Source organism: Mesoplodon bidens, assembly GCF_964165515.1.
Source record: "Mesoplodon bidens genome assembly, chromosome: 7".
Taxonomy (NCBI): Eukaryota; Metazoa; Chordata; class Mammalia; order Artiodactyla; family Ziphiidae; genus Mesoplodon; species Mesoplodon bidens.
This window is the reverse complement of record NC_138164.1, coordinates 51,559,512-51,575,042: the sequence shown is the minus strand read 5'-3', so window position 1 is coordinate 51,575,042 and position 15,531 is coordinate 51,559,512. Positions and strand designations below refer to the sequence as shown.

Sequence of the window (15,531 nt, the reverse complement as noted above, 5' to 3'; positions counted from 1 at the left end):
GATTGGAGAATTCTGTACCTTAGTACCATGATTCAAATCCAAGGCTTTGAACTGTATGAATCCACCCTGTTTGGAGGGCCATGCTATAGACATATAAATAGGGCTCAGCACGTCCTATCAAGGTTGCTAACAAGAATTCATTCAGAACCTAGCAAAATAAGTACAACCCCAAGCACCCAAAAAGACATTCCAAAATCATTTGGAATGACATACTTGTTTCCTTAAAGGGTAAGCATATTATAATTCTGGGAAGATTTAGAAATGAATGTAGAAGTTTTTAATATAATCAGAGCCATAGTGTTAATATTTTTTATTTAAAGGATTTGTGCATGTGAGTACTTCAGTATGCATATTTAAAATAATTTGGCGCACATAACAGGTTAGCCTGTATTTCCAATTTAAAATATGCAGTAAAGTAACAGACTTAGACTTGATTTTAGGGAGGGTTGAAGTCTTAACTAGATTTCTAAGCAATATTGGGGCACTTAAGAGAATTTATTAGGTTTCTAACAGTTGTTTAAGGGGAGGTTTTGTAAGTTAAATCAAACAATTCTAATATTTAAAAGAATTAAATTATAGATTTTAAATACATAGTTTAAATGTTTGAAGGAGTTTAACTAGGTTTGTAAAATGGATCAAACATTAATCCAATGGCCCTTTGAAAGTGATTATAAAAATTATAGGATCTGTAAGTTGAACTGAAAACTTAAAAGATGAACTAGGGCATTTAAGGGTGTTTTTAAAAATAACTAAACAAATGAAATAAACATTTCTAAAGCCAGGTAAACCTGACTAATGTTTTCTGTGCACAAAACCACCCTTATCGTCATTAAAAAAATTCACAAAAAATAAAGTGATTAACACTCTGCTTTGAGTTCATGGTAGATGCTTAGTGTTAGTGGAATTTAAATTTATAATTTGAATCAGCAATATTCCTTATGGCAAGGCAAGAAGAAACACATAGCAGCTTCAAGTTAATTACCCTTCATGGCTTGAAACATGGTATGACAGGAAGAACACAGGCTTTTAAAAGAAAGGTAATCTTGCTCATGTAAAGAACCAGGGACATGAGAGTCATGACCAGCTTTCCATGAAATGATGTAGCATAGCACTCAGCACATAGTAGATGCTCAGTGAGGCCTTCTTGTAGAAGTAGTGGTCTTTAGAAGCATTTTAATCAAATTATGAGTTGACATTGTTTATGCCACTGCATAAACCCAGGGTGCACAGTCAAACGTGGCTGTCCTAGGTACTGATCTCATTCATTCAACCAAATGCCGTAAGAAATTAAAAACTGGTGATATAGGTTGTATGCCACTTGTATCAAGCTATTCTGTCTGTTTTCCTAGAAAATAAGCAAATGGGGGGGCAGGAGATGTTTTTCCCATCTGGACAAGGTTCAGATGAAATTGCATGTAATTCAGAGCCCTGGATTTATTTCGTCCTGGCCACTCAGCTCTGAACAGGGTGCACAGTGAGGTCCTGAGCTGGAGGATGCTTGGCTCTGCTGCAGACATTGTCATTTAGGTCTGGCTTCTGGTAATTAGGCACTCCTAGCTGGGCTCTGCTGTTAGCCAGCCTTTGAGACAAATTGCAAAATCTGTACAACCATCTGAGAGATGGAGAAGTAGACCTGATGACACTACAGGGCATATTGGTAGTTCTCAAAAGTTGAAAGAGAATGCTTTGAGAAGCAATCCTCAAAACCGAATTTAGAGTTCCTTTTCCTATGGTTAAAGGATAAGTTCAGTCACAGAATCAGGATCTGAGATTCAAAGACTGGAATGATAGGCTTAATCGAATAAGATGAAACGCGATAGAAATACACACAGCATTTTGTATTTTGACCTGAAAATCCCAACTACACATGAAAAGACTGGGAACAGGGGTAGGGATATATCTGAGAATTAGGCCATATGAAAAAGACCTAAGAGTTCAAATTGACATCAGTTGACAGTTTATTGTGATCCCCCCAGATCTAGTGCAGTGTTAGGCTGCATTAGCAGAGGTGGAGTATTTAGGACCAGGGAGGTGACTACAGTTCTGGGCTCCAGGCTATGAAAGGAAACTAGACAAAGGATGGTCACAGGATGGATATGGGAGTGTTCCGAAGCTTATCACAGATAACAAAGGAACAGGAAAGGTTTAGCCTGGATACAACTGCAGGAGGACCTGAAAGCTGTCAGTAATATCTGAAAGGCAGTCATGTGCATTAAGAACTAGCCTTGTTCTTATTAAGGGGAACAAAAAGAATCTGGGGATGAAAGTTACAGGAAGCCTCAAATAAGGAGGGTCTTTTAATTCTTCAGTATATTTTAAGATAGCATGGGCTACTTCCTTAATTCTAGAAGTGCTGGCTTACATAAGGACTTAGACTTTTAGGGGTAGGAAAGGATGACTCAGAAGTACTCCCCAGTCCCAAGATTCCACGATTCCCTTGCCTTCCAGTGACAACCATATCCTGCACGGTCCTAACACGGGCAGGTGGAGAACAAAGCCATAATTACAGGAATGTTCTAGGCAGCGATGGGAGAGGTTTTAGAATTCTCAGGCAAGATTCCCATAAAGACACTCTCACCAGGGCCGCCAGTTCTTTACTCTGCTGGGGAGGTCTGGGGCTTGTGGTACTCTCTGTCACCAGAGGCTGTGTTAGTTTCTCATTTTTTCTTTCTGTGTGCCCAGCAGTGTGCTGTGTGCTGGGGAGACCTTGGGGAACAAGACAAAATCTCTTGCTGTCTTCAGCTATGCAGTATGTGTGGGGAGTAAGACAGCAAACACAAATTAGACCACTAGATACACCGTGATGATTATAGTGGCAGTTTGGACCCACGTGTCCCGTATGAGTGCATTTATATTTCATGTAGTATTAGTAATACATTTCCCCACTTGGCTTTGGGGGTGTAGTTTCCCATTATAGTTCAGGTCGTCTCTTTGAGATTTCTCAGTCTCTTGGAGTAGGGACCGGGGGTATTTGTTTATACTTTAAGGCGTTTTCTTTCCCCCAGAGGTAATAAAGCTTGGAAAAGGTTGAGTCTTTTTTTTTTTTTTTTTTTTTGGCACTGACAGTTTTCTGTATAGTTTGTTACTGGCACAGTGACTACGTTTAGGGGGGTGTCTGTGTTCATACTGTAGCTTCTTTTCATTGTGTTTCTGTGGCCAGAGCAGTTCATCCTCTCGTGGCTCTTATGACTCTAACTGGAGTTAACTCTGAGTAGAAACCTGGGTGAGAAGGAATATGAAAAATAAGACTGGAACAGAACCAGGTCTGTATACTCCCACACTAATCCTTGTATTTGTTTTTTATACAAGTGACCATCCGTTTAGGGACAAGCATGCAAACACAAAGGCACATTTTTAAAAGGCACATTCCTCTCCTCAATTGCTGATTGTAGTTCATAATTAAATTCCCTTCGTCCTAATTTCTCCTAGGAAATATTGTTTGCAAAAAATTGTCCTTTTTATTTTTCTAGCATTAATAAACTTACAGGTGCAACAAAAATTCCTGATTCTGAATTATATTGTTAGCTTTTCAGAGGCTCCTCCCTCCCCCGCCCCGCCCCAAAGTAACCTACTTTATTGTAAATTCTTCTTTCTTTCAGGTAGGAATGAATTGATAGCCAGATACATCAAACTCAGGACAGGGAAGACGAGGACCAGAAAACAGGTAAAACAACCGACCTGGAAATTGTGCATGTTAGCGAATGGCCCAAGGAGGCATTTTGGCTGCAGTGGCTGTCTGTGCTTTGGCTCCTAGGAGCCCCCAATTGGAGTTCCCTGTAAGGACGTCAGTGTTGTAGGTGTTTGAAATTGGCTCAGTTTTCACTGTTCATCATTTCAGTGACCTTTTATTATGTGGTCTCTGGAGTTCCTTCTATACACATATGGGAAAGTTTCACCACTAAGGACAGTGTATGAACTGTTCCTGTACTGTATTGTAAAACTTAAATTTCTTTCCGAAACTGTGCATCTGCAAACATTGCAAAAGCTGCAGGTGCAGGTATACTTTGCAAGTCATGAAATTTTGAGATTTTGCGCATTGTAAAATCCTGGAACAATTACATATTAGTCATCATTTCAATGAAAAAGTAACACCAGCAACCATGAGTATTGGCTGGAATATAAGGCTGAATGATGTGCGTCCAGGGAACTGTTGCTCCTTAAGCTATGGCTTTTTGTCAGTAGCTGCTGTGACTGAAATGAAGTTACAATACCTTTGTGCAGAGCAGGGTCAGGAATTTTCCTCTGCCCTTTGTCAGCGTTCTGGCGCTCCTCGTTCCTTCTGATGTAAAGCAGCCCAAATCTCTGACCCAGTTCAGAACTGGAACGGATGAGAAATTAGTGTTTAACAAAAAACAGAAAAAGAAAGAAATGGAAGGGGGGAAAACCATCAAACCAACCTCATGGGTGAGTTGTTAACAGAAAAAAATATATATGTGTATTTTAATGTTGACCTATGCTGACTGAAATGGCATGAATTTTAAAAACTATAATCAAATCAAAAGGCGAGCTCAACTGTGGTCTCGTTAAGCCTGAGCAGCAGATTCCAGTCCTTTGCTCAGTGATGAGTTGTTTTCCTGAGTGTTTATGACGGGGAGAGCTTTCCCCAGGAACGCTCCTGTGCCCCAGCCGGGAGCCCACTGCTGAGTCAGCACAGAGGCAGGTGGCCTCCTGCCCGTGCTCAGAGGCAGGACACTGTCTGTTCGGTGGATATTCCCCCCACTGTGGCCCTCAGCAAGTCAGAGAATCACATCAGAACAAAATTCTGGTGAAAATAAGTGAAAGCAGGAGCAGGATGGAGAGGTGAAGAGGATGGGGGAGTTCCTGCTTCTCCGTACTTAAAAAAATAAAATAAAATGCGGAAGCAAATTGAAACTCGAAGGCAAAGTTAGAGATAAGAGGTTCATTTGTTATCATAAATCCTGTTTTTAGCGTGGCTGGAGTGTTTGAAATCAAGTAATGGCCTCACAGTTGCTGAACTTCTAAATGGGAGGTTCTAAATTTCTGAAACAGACAAATCTAATTCCCAGCATACTGAAGGTGCTGGACCTGGGCTGTCTGCTGGTCTGTGAGCTCTGGTCATGTGCCCAACCCCTTCACTGGGGGGACACTTCTAAATTTAACCAAGTCCCGCTGAAAGAGATGCAAATTTGTTTACCCAGTGGAATCATTGTGTTTCAGAAGCCGGGCTTGGCTTGGTTTCCATACCCCGGCATCCTGGGGATGTTTTTAGGCGGCAGTTGGTGATACCTCTCCAATGTGAATTTGTTGTTCAGCAAATCCGTGTGGTTTTTCAACCCAGATTTTTAACAGGATGGCTGGCTGGCTGTATTCACACTTTTCGCTCTGTAATAATATGCAAATCCACTTGGCGCCCAGTCAATACCCAAAAGAGTGGAAGGATTAAAGATATTTATAAGGGGGGAAAAAAAAAGCTCTGCTAACTGGGTCTTTCCATTTCTCTTTGAGATCTAATTTACATGTCAGTATTATTTTAACATTTGCTACAGAATCCAGAGCTCTTAATGAGATCAGAATACAACCTACAGCTTCAGCTTTTTGATTCTGCGGAATGTGCTAATTTATGGATAGTCTCTTCTAAATTGAGAAAAAGGGATTTTCCCTCCTGATACTGAGAAGCTATAAATATTTTCATTTACCTCTACTCCCACCTTTTTAATTTTATAAAGAAAACACCCCACTCTCCCCCTCTCATCCCGTGCCCATGATTTCTCCTGGGTGAGAAAACTAAGATTAGCTTCAACTTTCATCCTGACTCCAGTCACTGCAGTGATGACCCAGTCTGAAAAGCTTAGAGCAGCGCTGGGGGCTTGGTGTCTGGCTGGGACTGTGTATTCCTAACTGCAGAGCTTTGTTGAGATGCAAATAACCTTCCCCCACCCCCCCACCCCGAAACCCTCCCAAGGAGTAGCGATTTTATATTTGATTTCCTTTTTTTGTTTTGTTTTGTTTTGTTTTGTTTCCCCTCATAAACCCGAACAATGTAGGTGTCTAGTCATATACAGGTCTTAGCAAGAAAGAAAGTTCGAGAAATTCAAGCCGCCATTAAGGTACGTCTGGCTTGCCCAGTTGTAGGGGGCTTTTCATCTCCATGGTTACAGGCTTTTCCTTTGTTTTCCTCCCTTCCCCTACCCTGCAGGTGTCTAGTCACATTCAGGTTCTTGCCAGAAGGAAATCTCGTGATTTTCATTCCAAGCTAAAGGTATGCGCTTTCCTGCTTTTTGGCTTGTGGTTGCTATGCATCTCACTTCCTGTTTTCCATGGTGACTGGTGAATGCCTGGTGCTGGGATTCTGGTAACCTAGTTTCCTCGCATGTGAGAGCTGTTTACATTTCTTTGTGTCTAATCTCTCTGTTTCTGTACTAGCCTCACATTAAGCTCAGAGAGAGAGAGAGTGAGAGAGAGTGTGTGTGTGTGTTTGTGTGTGTGTGTGTGTGTGTTCCTAATAACAATGCAAATGCAGCAGAGAGCTGGTCTTGATAACTTTTCAGCACAGAAACATGATTTTTTTTTTTACCCTTCAAATATCCACCAAGCAGCCCTAAGCTAGGAGAGGGAAAAAAAGTCAAAGAGATGCAAAGTTGGTGTAGAAATTATAAATGAATCATTTCCAAGTGGCCATCATGAAATTACTTAGAAAAAAATTTAGGAATTATTTTAATTCGTGCTTTTGATGTATTTTCAGTACTTATGAAAAATACATCTTCATGTAATTTTTCATGTGTTCTTCCAACAGAGAGTATTTTCTGCCAGATTTCTTCCACATTGCTTAATGTTTTTTAAGTGTGTGGCTTTGTTAATTAAAAAAGAAATTTGAGGTGAGGGCTTAAAAAAAAGGTAGGTCTTAGAGATGGGAAAGCTCTTGACCAAATCCATGTTTGCAATTCTGTTTATACTTGAGTTTATTGTTTTTATTGTACATGTGCCTCATTTTCTGGTCTTTTAAAATATATTTCATAGCAAAAACAGAGGCATGGACGACTTAAAAATGCAAGTTCTCCCTATTTTCTCCCTTTCCAAAACTTGCAGTAAAGCATACATGACTTTTTTTCCTCCATAACGCCCTATTTGAGAAATGCAAAGGGATTATAGTTTGCATGGAGGAGCTTTACTTTATAATAAAAATGAATCTGTAGTCCATATTGTTGTCTTTCCCATATGCCTGTTTTTGGTTCTGTTCTGATTTTTTCCCCCATACATTAAGTAAATTTGTGTTTTTGTTCTAAACTAAAGGACAAAGTGTAATTTCACAGCCCCAAGTGGTGAACACTGGGACCCTTCCCAAAGGCCTCCAACATTTTTTATGCAAACGAAGCTGACTGAAATAGGTCTAGTGACCAGGAAGGCGCATTTGGGGTGCCCTCTGCAGTGGGCAGCATGCTGGCTCGCTCGCTCACACATGTGGCTGCTGGTGGCTGGCTTTTAGTTGCACTGGCTGAGCAGTTGGAAGACTAAAATAACTTCGTAGCTCCTGCTTTTTAACCAAAGGTGCAGTCCTTTCTATGTGGATGTAACTACCCCAGTGTTTGCTCAAGTTCTCACTCTGTTTCTAGTTTCTCTAACGGATTAATGATGTACAAAGAAGTTTACAGACATCAATTTTGTGTTTCCATCTGTGATGTTATGAATTGTTCTATTTCTGCACTGTGTGGTTCCTGTATGCTCACCAGGGCACATGGCCCTGGACCGAATGCCCTGTAAATGGTGGGTAAAGCTCTCCCGGTCAGAGGGGATCCCCATGGGATTCCACAAGCACTCTTTTTCTCTCTTGGTGACTTTACAAATTTTCCTCAATGGAAACAGTTTTGCCGTTACCTTACACATACACATACGTACCAACACACAGTCGTATTTGTGTTTGTTCTTACAAAAAGACTTCCCCCCGACTTTCAGCCAGCCCTGGACCACTCTCCTCTGGGGCAAGCACGAAGAAGAGGCAGAAACAGAGGCAGTGAGGTAGCAACTGGCTCGGCATTTCATCTCCAAGAACCACCTCCATCTTCTTACAGTTCCTTTCCTTCCTCCCTACCTCATTACTCTTGGAAAAATGGAGGCCTTTGTTCTTCTCATCAGCTAATACCAGTCGAGTGTTCCAGGCATGGCGCTTATCACAGTGGGCAGTTAACAACCAATCCTCTATTCACAGAGCTGGCCGTGGAAATGGGAATGTGAAATATAGGGCACTGTAGGATAAGTGTTCGCAGAAAGAACCAAAGTTAAATGTGTAGGCAGTCCCAGAGACGAGCTGTATGGACAATGTGCTGCTGAGTTTGGGGATGAAAGAGAGGAGTTAGTGCAGTGCAGAGCCTCTTGTGTGTTCTCTCATGTAAGCTCACTACAAAGTGAGTTCCATTCTTCGGATTTTGAGGAGTAATATTTAGGAAACCAGGGATCCAAAGGTTTAATTAACTCACCAAAAGCCATCCAGCATAGGAAGTGGTGAAGTCAGGATTTGAACTCTCTGAATCCTAAACCACTGCTCTTCCAGACAGGGTTTCCTGTAGCGGAGGCTGAAGTGGATTTCAAGCAGTAGGCTTCTCATCGGTACACATTGTAGATAACCTGTCACCACCCCTCACGCCCCTTTGGACCTGGGCGTGCCGGCCTTGCTTCCCACAGTCCCTCAGCCACTACATTTTAGAACTAAGATGATTTTTAAACTTTGAGCCATCGGTCAAGATGTGGGCCTAATTTGGGATTGATGGTCATCAGTATCTCGGGGTGATGTGTTCCTAGCTGCAGAGCTGCTGCGTCCCCACTCGGAGGGAGTTAGGACAGTTGAGGAGAATAAGGCTGGCTGCCACCTGCCTGCAGAGATGCTGCTGCCTTCACCTCCCACAGGCGTTTTATGTTAAAGATGCCCTCCTTAACCTTCCTACCAGCCATTACCAGGAAATGGGCTCAGGCCCCTTGGCATGGTAGGAGAATAGAACTCCTCTCTCTGCCTGCACTTTCTTGTTCAGCTCTGGAGTCTAACGTCCTCAGAAGGCAGAGATGAGCATCCTCGCCGAGTTCCTTGTGGGGTCAGGCTGATAGCCTCTGGCTTCTTGGCCTCGCATACTGGCTAATGAGATAAACTCACTACAGAAGTTGAAGTCATCTCAGTAGACAGCAAGGATAGCTTCTGAGCAGGGGTAGGGGTGGCAGGAAGTATCCAGATTCACAACAGGTGCCGTGCTTTGTCTGAGACGATGCAGCAAGACTTCCTAGAGGAGATAGCTATTGACTGGCCATCTCCGGACCTGTCCTTGCCGTGCCTTTCCAGCCGGGCTTCTCGCCATTTCTCCACATGCTCTGAAGTCAAAGGATTTCTGTTCTCTGGGATGGACGGAGGCCTGTGGCCCTCCTGTGAAGACTGAAGCCAAGTTTCATTTCCCTGTTCTCCCTTGGGGTTTGAAAAAGTGGTTTGCTCACACCTGGGGCCAGGGCCAGGGCCAGGGCCAGGTGTGTGGCTTCCGAGGGCACCTCTTGCCTGTGAGCCTCTCTTCACTTTCCCGGGAAGGGTGCAGGAGAATTCTTGAGGCTAGTGGTTTTCCAGCCTTTTTTAAGCAGCAAAACTCACATTTCAGATAGAAATCTTACTCGAAATTTTCCGTATATAAAAGAGTAAAAGCTGTTTTATTTAAAGCTCACACTCTCTCATCCTTAGCAGTGGCCTCTTTGGCTGGTTCTGTTGAATAAGGTTTGAAAACCCACACTGCTTTAGGCAGAAGGAAAAGGAAATGCCCGCCTCTCAGCCGTGCCTCCGGCCGTTATGGGACAGCTTGGGGGTCCCACTTAGAGCCCACATTTTCTAAATTCCGAAGCCTGTTCTGCCATATCCTTCTGAAGAAAACAGGCTCGAGAGAGTGGTTATTCTCATGTCACGGTTGTGGATGAGTCATCCTAGCTACAGAAGTCACGCTCTTGAAAATCTGTTAGGATGAGCTTCAAAGGTCAGCTTTATGCTTCTGCTAAATGCATTGGTTCTCAAAGTGCTTGTTTGTGAGCCAGATCACCCCAAAATGTGTGGATTTTAATTTTTGTTTAAAACAAAATTGTTTTAGTAAAAGTTTAAGATTTCCATGTAGATTTGAACTTTAAAAGCGCAGAAATGATTACTTAATTCAGTCCAGTAATGGTTCCATTGAGAAGCCATGTGTTCTAGACCCTTTAGTAGATGTTGGGCGTGGAAAGTTGAATACACAAGAGTCTCTGTTTTGGGGGAACCCTCATTCTTTCTGTTATTTTTGGCCACATTTGGGGAAAATACAAGATTCCCAGTGGATTGTCCCCAGCTAGGGGGCTCTGCAGTAGAAATTTAACAGAGCAGTGCAAAGACCACGCAGTGAAAAGGATGATTAATTCTGAGTGTGGGGGAATTAAAGAAAGCCCCGTAGAGGGGATTCCATTAGATCTAACTGTAGAGGGAGGTAGAGAATTTCCACAGATAATGGGGGTGGGGGGTTTGGGGGAACCATGAAGAACACCATCTAGCTGGAGGCACGGAATGAGGAATGAGACTGGAGGGGTGAGGTTTCCCTGAGGAGCGTGGGAGCACGCAGGGGTCATTCACAGTTATGCTTTGGAAAGATCCCTCCAACCATTTTTAGAGGATAGCACGGAGCGCGGCAAAGCTGGAGGCAGGGAGGCTAATTCAGGGGCTGCTCTAAGAGGCCAAGGGAGAAAGATGTGGGCCTGGACCAGGGGCCGACCAAGCACCCCTGGGGCCCTGCTCCGTGGCTCTTATCCATCCTTATTGTCATCCTCGGCTGGTCCCCACTCCACTCCAGTCTGATTGCTGCATACTCTTTCTTGCTCATTGTTTTTAAAGAGTGAATTATGTTAAAAAGTTCTATTCTTATTAAGTCTGAAAACTGTACACTGAAACTTTTCAAAGGCAGCATTTAAAACTTAGGTTATTAAAGGCCAGGTTCTCTTCAAGTAATGGCCATTAACTGAGAGTGTACATCAAAATTAACTATGTAGTTTTTGTTGCTAAACTTTAAATACAACAAAAAGTTAGTAAGTACAGAGAATGACATATTAAGCATTCATGTTTGTACTATCCAGAAATGATTCTTTTCATTATATTTCCTTTAAGGTTTTTTTTTTTTTAACTAAAAGAAATCAAATGGCAAAACATTATTCTTACTTTTTCTGATTTCCTCTACCTACTGTCCTTCCTCAACCAAGCTCAGCCCCCCACCATCAGTGTCTTTCCTTGCCATTTAGTATTTCCCTGAGAAAATCAAATCCAGTGAAAACTATCTCTTCTCCTTTGGCCCTTATCCTAAAACGAATCTAGATTTTTACCCATTGTTTACTATGAACTTGTGCTAAAGCCATTGGCACGAACCTGAGACTTCTTCTCTATAGTTTATCCTGGCCTGAGCTAGGATAGACTTGGCCAACAATTTGGGATGGCCTTGGACACAGACTTCAACCACAGGAGAGAGATGCAAGGGGCAAGAAAAACTAGGGGATAGTTGAAGAGGTCAAGGACCAATGTGAGGAGACCAAGAACCATCAGCAGGGAGACTGGGGCAGTAGGGAAAAGGGTGAAGAGGCCAGCAGAGTGCAGGTGAGATTCAGAAGCCCTAAGATGGATTGGAACTGCAAGGCATTTGTGGCCAGAGTGCCAGAATATTGAACATCAAATATATACTTTTTTAAAAAAATTTTGTTGACTAAAATGTCTAAAAGACAAGTCAGAGTGTGATAACCGCTGGTCTAGAAGAGAGTCATTTCTCTGTGATGGGAGGACCACATGTTTGGCCCCTGCCCAGACATGATCCTTTTGGCCCACCACTCTTCAGGTGCCTGGTTCTAGTTATAAAGTAGAAGATGGATCTGTGCAATTACAGCATGCAGGTGGCTTATAGGTCTGTGGAACATGCATTGAGGAATTCCACAGATGCCGTCTCAGAAATCTCCCTTGGACCTTGTGTCACCAGCTGGGTCTACAGCAGTGTTACCCATGCCGGCTTCATGTGTTATCTTCCATCTCCCCCTCTTGCCTAGTTTATCCCCTCATTGGAATCTGCAATTGAGCCGTAAGAGGAAGCAGCCCGTCTGAGAAGACTTTGTGTGGTACAGACTGAGGCCTGGCCTGCAACTTTAGACATGATTCTGTACTTTGAATTATTTCACTCACCATTAATTCATCAAAAGGTCTTTAACTGTTTTTGCTTTTTTTTTTTTTAAGCTCCGGGGATTTATTATCCCAGCATGTAGAAAGACTGCAGAAGTGTTCTCCGTGTGCTATAAACAGTCTCTTCTTTCCTTCTCAGAGTTCCTACTTAGAGTTTCCTGCTCTGAGTCTCTATATGTTCGTTTGTCCTGGGAGGTTGTCCAGTCCCTGCCCAGGGGCCTCCTTTCCCTGATAGCAGCAAAAAGGTGGTCCTTTATTTGCTGGCTTCAGAGGCTTGTGAGAGCCACAGCCAAGCTCTGCGGGCTACCCCCACACTGTGGACTGTCCTCATCTTCCCCTGAAGGTGGACCAGGCCGCTTCTGGTTTGGGGTGTGTTTCGGTGAGTGCATGAGTCCAGACAGTGCTAAGAGTAAAGGAAGTCTTTGTTCTGCCCTGACCTCAGCAGGAATACATCTTAGGCAATAGACGTATTCATGTCAAGCTCTGGATTGTATTGAAGAAAAGCCTGTACTTGCTGACATTGCATCATCCCAGTAGAGCAGAAAAAAGCCTGAGCTTCTCTGATTGTGTCCAGTCGTTGGTGACTAATTTACGAGCTCCATGTGCTCCCCGGGGCCATTTTCTTCATTCTCGCCCTGGTGGCCTTTGTGATTTGATTTCTGAGCAGGCCATTCTTTCCAACCTGCCATTCCTTCCAGTAAGCAGAGAGCTTAAAGTTCAAATTGTTGATTTAATTCTCTTGAGGAGTTCAAGAACTTTGCTGGGGCTTTGCTGCATCTACACTGCTGAATCCTGGTTGTGTCACCACTGATGCTATCCAGGAATGGGCCTGTCCATGGGGAAGACACGCTACACTTCATCCAGTGGTGCTCCCCATGGCCTTCTGAGCCACTTTGCTCACTCAGGCGTTGACTGTCAGCAGTACACAAGGCAAAAGAAGCCCGAAACAACCACCTCCTTTGTCTCAGCGCCAGCACCAAGGCACTTGGCCTTGCTGCAGGATTTGGGAAATGATACACCGCCTTTCCTGGCATCTCCCAATCTTCAAGGAGTTCTTTTGCATTCATGACATGTACTCTTTCTCCTCAGCAATATTTCCATTACCTTTTTTTAAATTTAGCTGGGTTAAAACCAAGACTGGAGGCAGTTAATTTCTTGTGCTTGGATGTGATGGAATTAGAACCTCTCATCAACGGTGTGATGATACAGAACTTACAGTGTAAACTAGGGGACTGAATACATTTACCTTTCTATGTCAGCTGAGCCAGGTCTGGATTTCCTCTTTAAGGACAACAGAAACAGCCTCGTTCTACATTTTTGTCCCTTCCTAGGGAAATCCCATTGTTAACTGGCCTCCAATATAGACAGCGCTCTGTCACATTGAGCCCAGAGGTTATGTACTCAGGACCAGGGCTCCTAAGCATTTCAGCTCTCGAGCGACTTGAGCCTGGATGGTCGGTCATGTGGGCCCGTAGATGACACGTCCACAGAATGGCGAGGCTGTGTGTGGGCACTGTGTGCTCAGAGTGGTTGATGCAGTTCTCAAAGCACTCCTGAAGGTGGTGTTGTCCTCACTTTGCAAGTGAGGGTGCAGAGGCTTGCAGTGGCTAAGGGGCTCACCCAGGGTCACAGTCTGAACTGGATCCCAGGGCTATCTGGCACCACAGCCCAAGCCCTTCACGTGTTGTCCTGCTGCCTCCTTACAGAGTGCTCGCTGGTGGAGGATGAGGGCTCATTGCCCTAACTCGAGATGCTTTTGCATTGTCTCCCTTAACCGAGCCCTGTTTTCATTGTGTCTGAATGTTCGAATGAAACAGAGAAGATGAGTGGTGGGAGCTGGTACTTTCTGGCTTTTCAGGGGAGATTTGCCTCCTGCCTTTTTTTTTTTTTTTTTTTTTTGCGGTACGCAGGCCTCTCACTGCTGTGGCCTCTCCCGTTGCGGAGCACAGGCTCTGGATGCGCAGGCTCAGCAGCCATGGCTCACGGGCCCAGCCGCTCCGCGGCATGTGGGATCTTCCCGGACCGGGGCACGAACCCGCGTCCCCTGCATCGGCAGGCAGACTCTCAACCACTGCGCCACCAGGGAAGCCCTGCCTCCTGCCTCTTACTGTCCCTCACGGGGAAAGGGGCTAAAGTTAGTGGGTACCTTCTCCCCAGTACCCAGACCTGGCACTAGCAGACCTAAATCCCAGGCTTCCTGGTAGAGAGTCCTCAGGCACACCTACAAATCACAGATCCTTGTCTGCAATCCTTTATGATGCTGAGCCCCACATGAGAATTAAAGGAAACACTATTGACAATTATAAAATACTAAATATAGAACAGTACATTTAAAAATGGACAATGGTAAAAGCCTTGAAAAATTTTTCTTTGATGTGAATGGAGTTTTTGGCATTTGGAAATACAATAAGATGAATTAATTGCTACTCATTACATGGCAAGTCAGGAGAAGCATGAATGGGCCTTCTCTCCTTGGCATTAGCCATTGCCCGCCCGAAATAGGCCCTTTTGTATTTACTCCTACTTTCTCTAATAATAAGCAAATTAGAGATCATGGCTAGAAAAATTCAAGTGCCCTCCATCCTTTCTCCAAGCCATCATAGACTCTTATGATGTTTATCTGCTTAAGGGCTACTGCTAATAATTGCAGAGGTCATGTGAATCCACATAGTGCAAGATTAGAAACAACATCTGCAAAATTACTTCTTAGGAAAGTATTGTTTTGTCTTTTTCTGAAAAAGTGATTTTACAAGCAAATTTCTATCTTTCCTCTCATGTGCTATATTTTTATATTGCTGAGAGAAGTATATTTGGAGAAGAACACTTAATAGCTATCAAAAGTTTTTGAATCCATGGGCTTTTTTATTTTTGACTGTACATATTTTTCCTGATGTATTGGTGGGCTTCCATATGAAGAAATTAGATTGGAGTCTTTAAATTCTGAAATGATGGCCCCTGAATAAGCAGGAGTATATTGATTTAGTATGCTATTCATTCAGATTTCATATGTAGCCACTATAATATAGTACATGCAAGCATGTGCCATTTTATATTATCTTTAAAATGTGTTTATGGTTAATGCCTAAAAATTATGAGATAATTGATTACCCAGAATATTTAAAAGCTGAGAGAACGGGGGCGGGGAACAAGGGTCCCCTACTTTCCAGAGACTGATTCATAAAATGTCCCTGAGTTTGAAGAGCGCACCACTCCAGCCATGTGCATCTGTGATAGGCTGCCTTCCTGTCATGGATATTACATGAAGACATTTTCCAAACATTGTGTACATTTCAGCAGCAAGAGGAAGGTAGTCAGCTGATCCCAGAGTTGTAGTGGCAGCCTTGCTCTGCTTCATGAAATATGAAAGCCTGTTTACTTAG

General features: G+C 43.3%; 1 protein-coding gene across 9 annotated transcripts in view; it reads left to right on the top strand.

The window, feature by feature from the left end:
* The window catches only part of TEAD1 (TEA domain transcription factor 1), a 269,279-nt gene that overhangs the window by 187,257 nt on the left and 66,491 nt on the right, over positions 1-15,531 (top strand). For 6 of the 9 annotated variants that reach the window (XM_081238928.1, XM_081238927.1, XM_081238932.1 and 3 more), the window contains 3 exons: positions 3,600-3,664; positions 6,006-6,068; positions 6,158-6,220. In XM_081238928.1, the coding sequence (XP_081095054.1) occupies positions 3,600-3,664; positions 6,006-6,068; positions 6,158-6,220 (191 nt within the window). The remainder of the gene's footprint in view (positions 1-3,599; positions 3,665-6,005; positions 6,069-6,157; positions 6,221-15,531) is intronic. The other 3 variants (XM_081238931.1, XM_081238929.1, XM_081238930.1) reach the window with 2 other exon arrangements.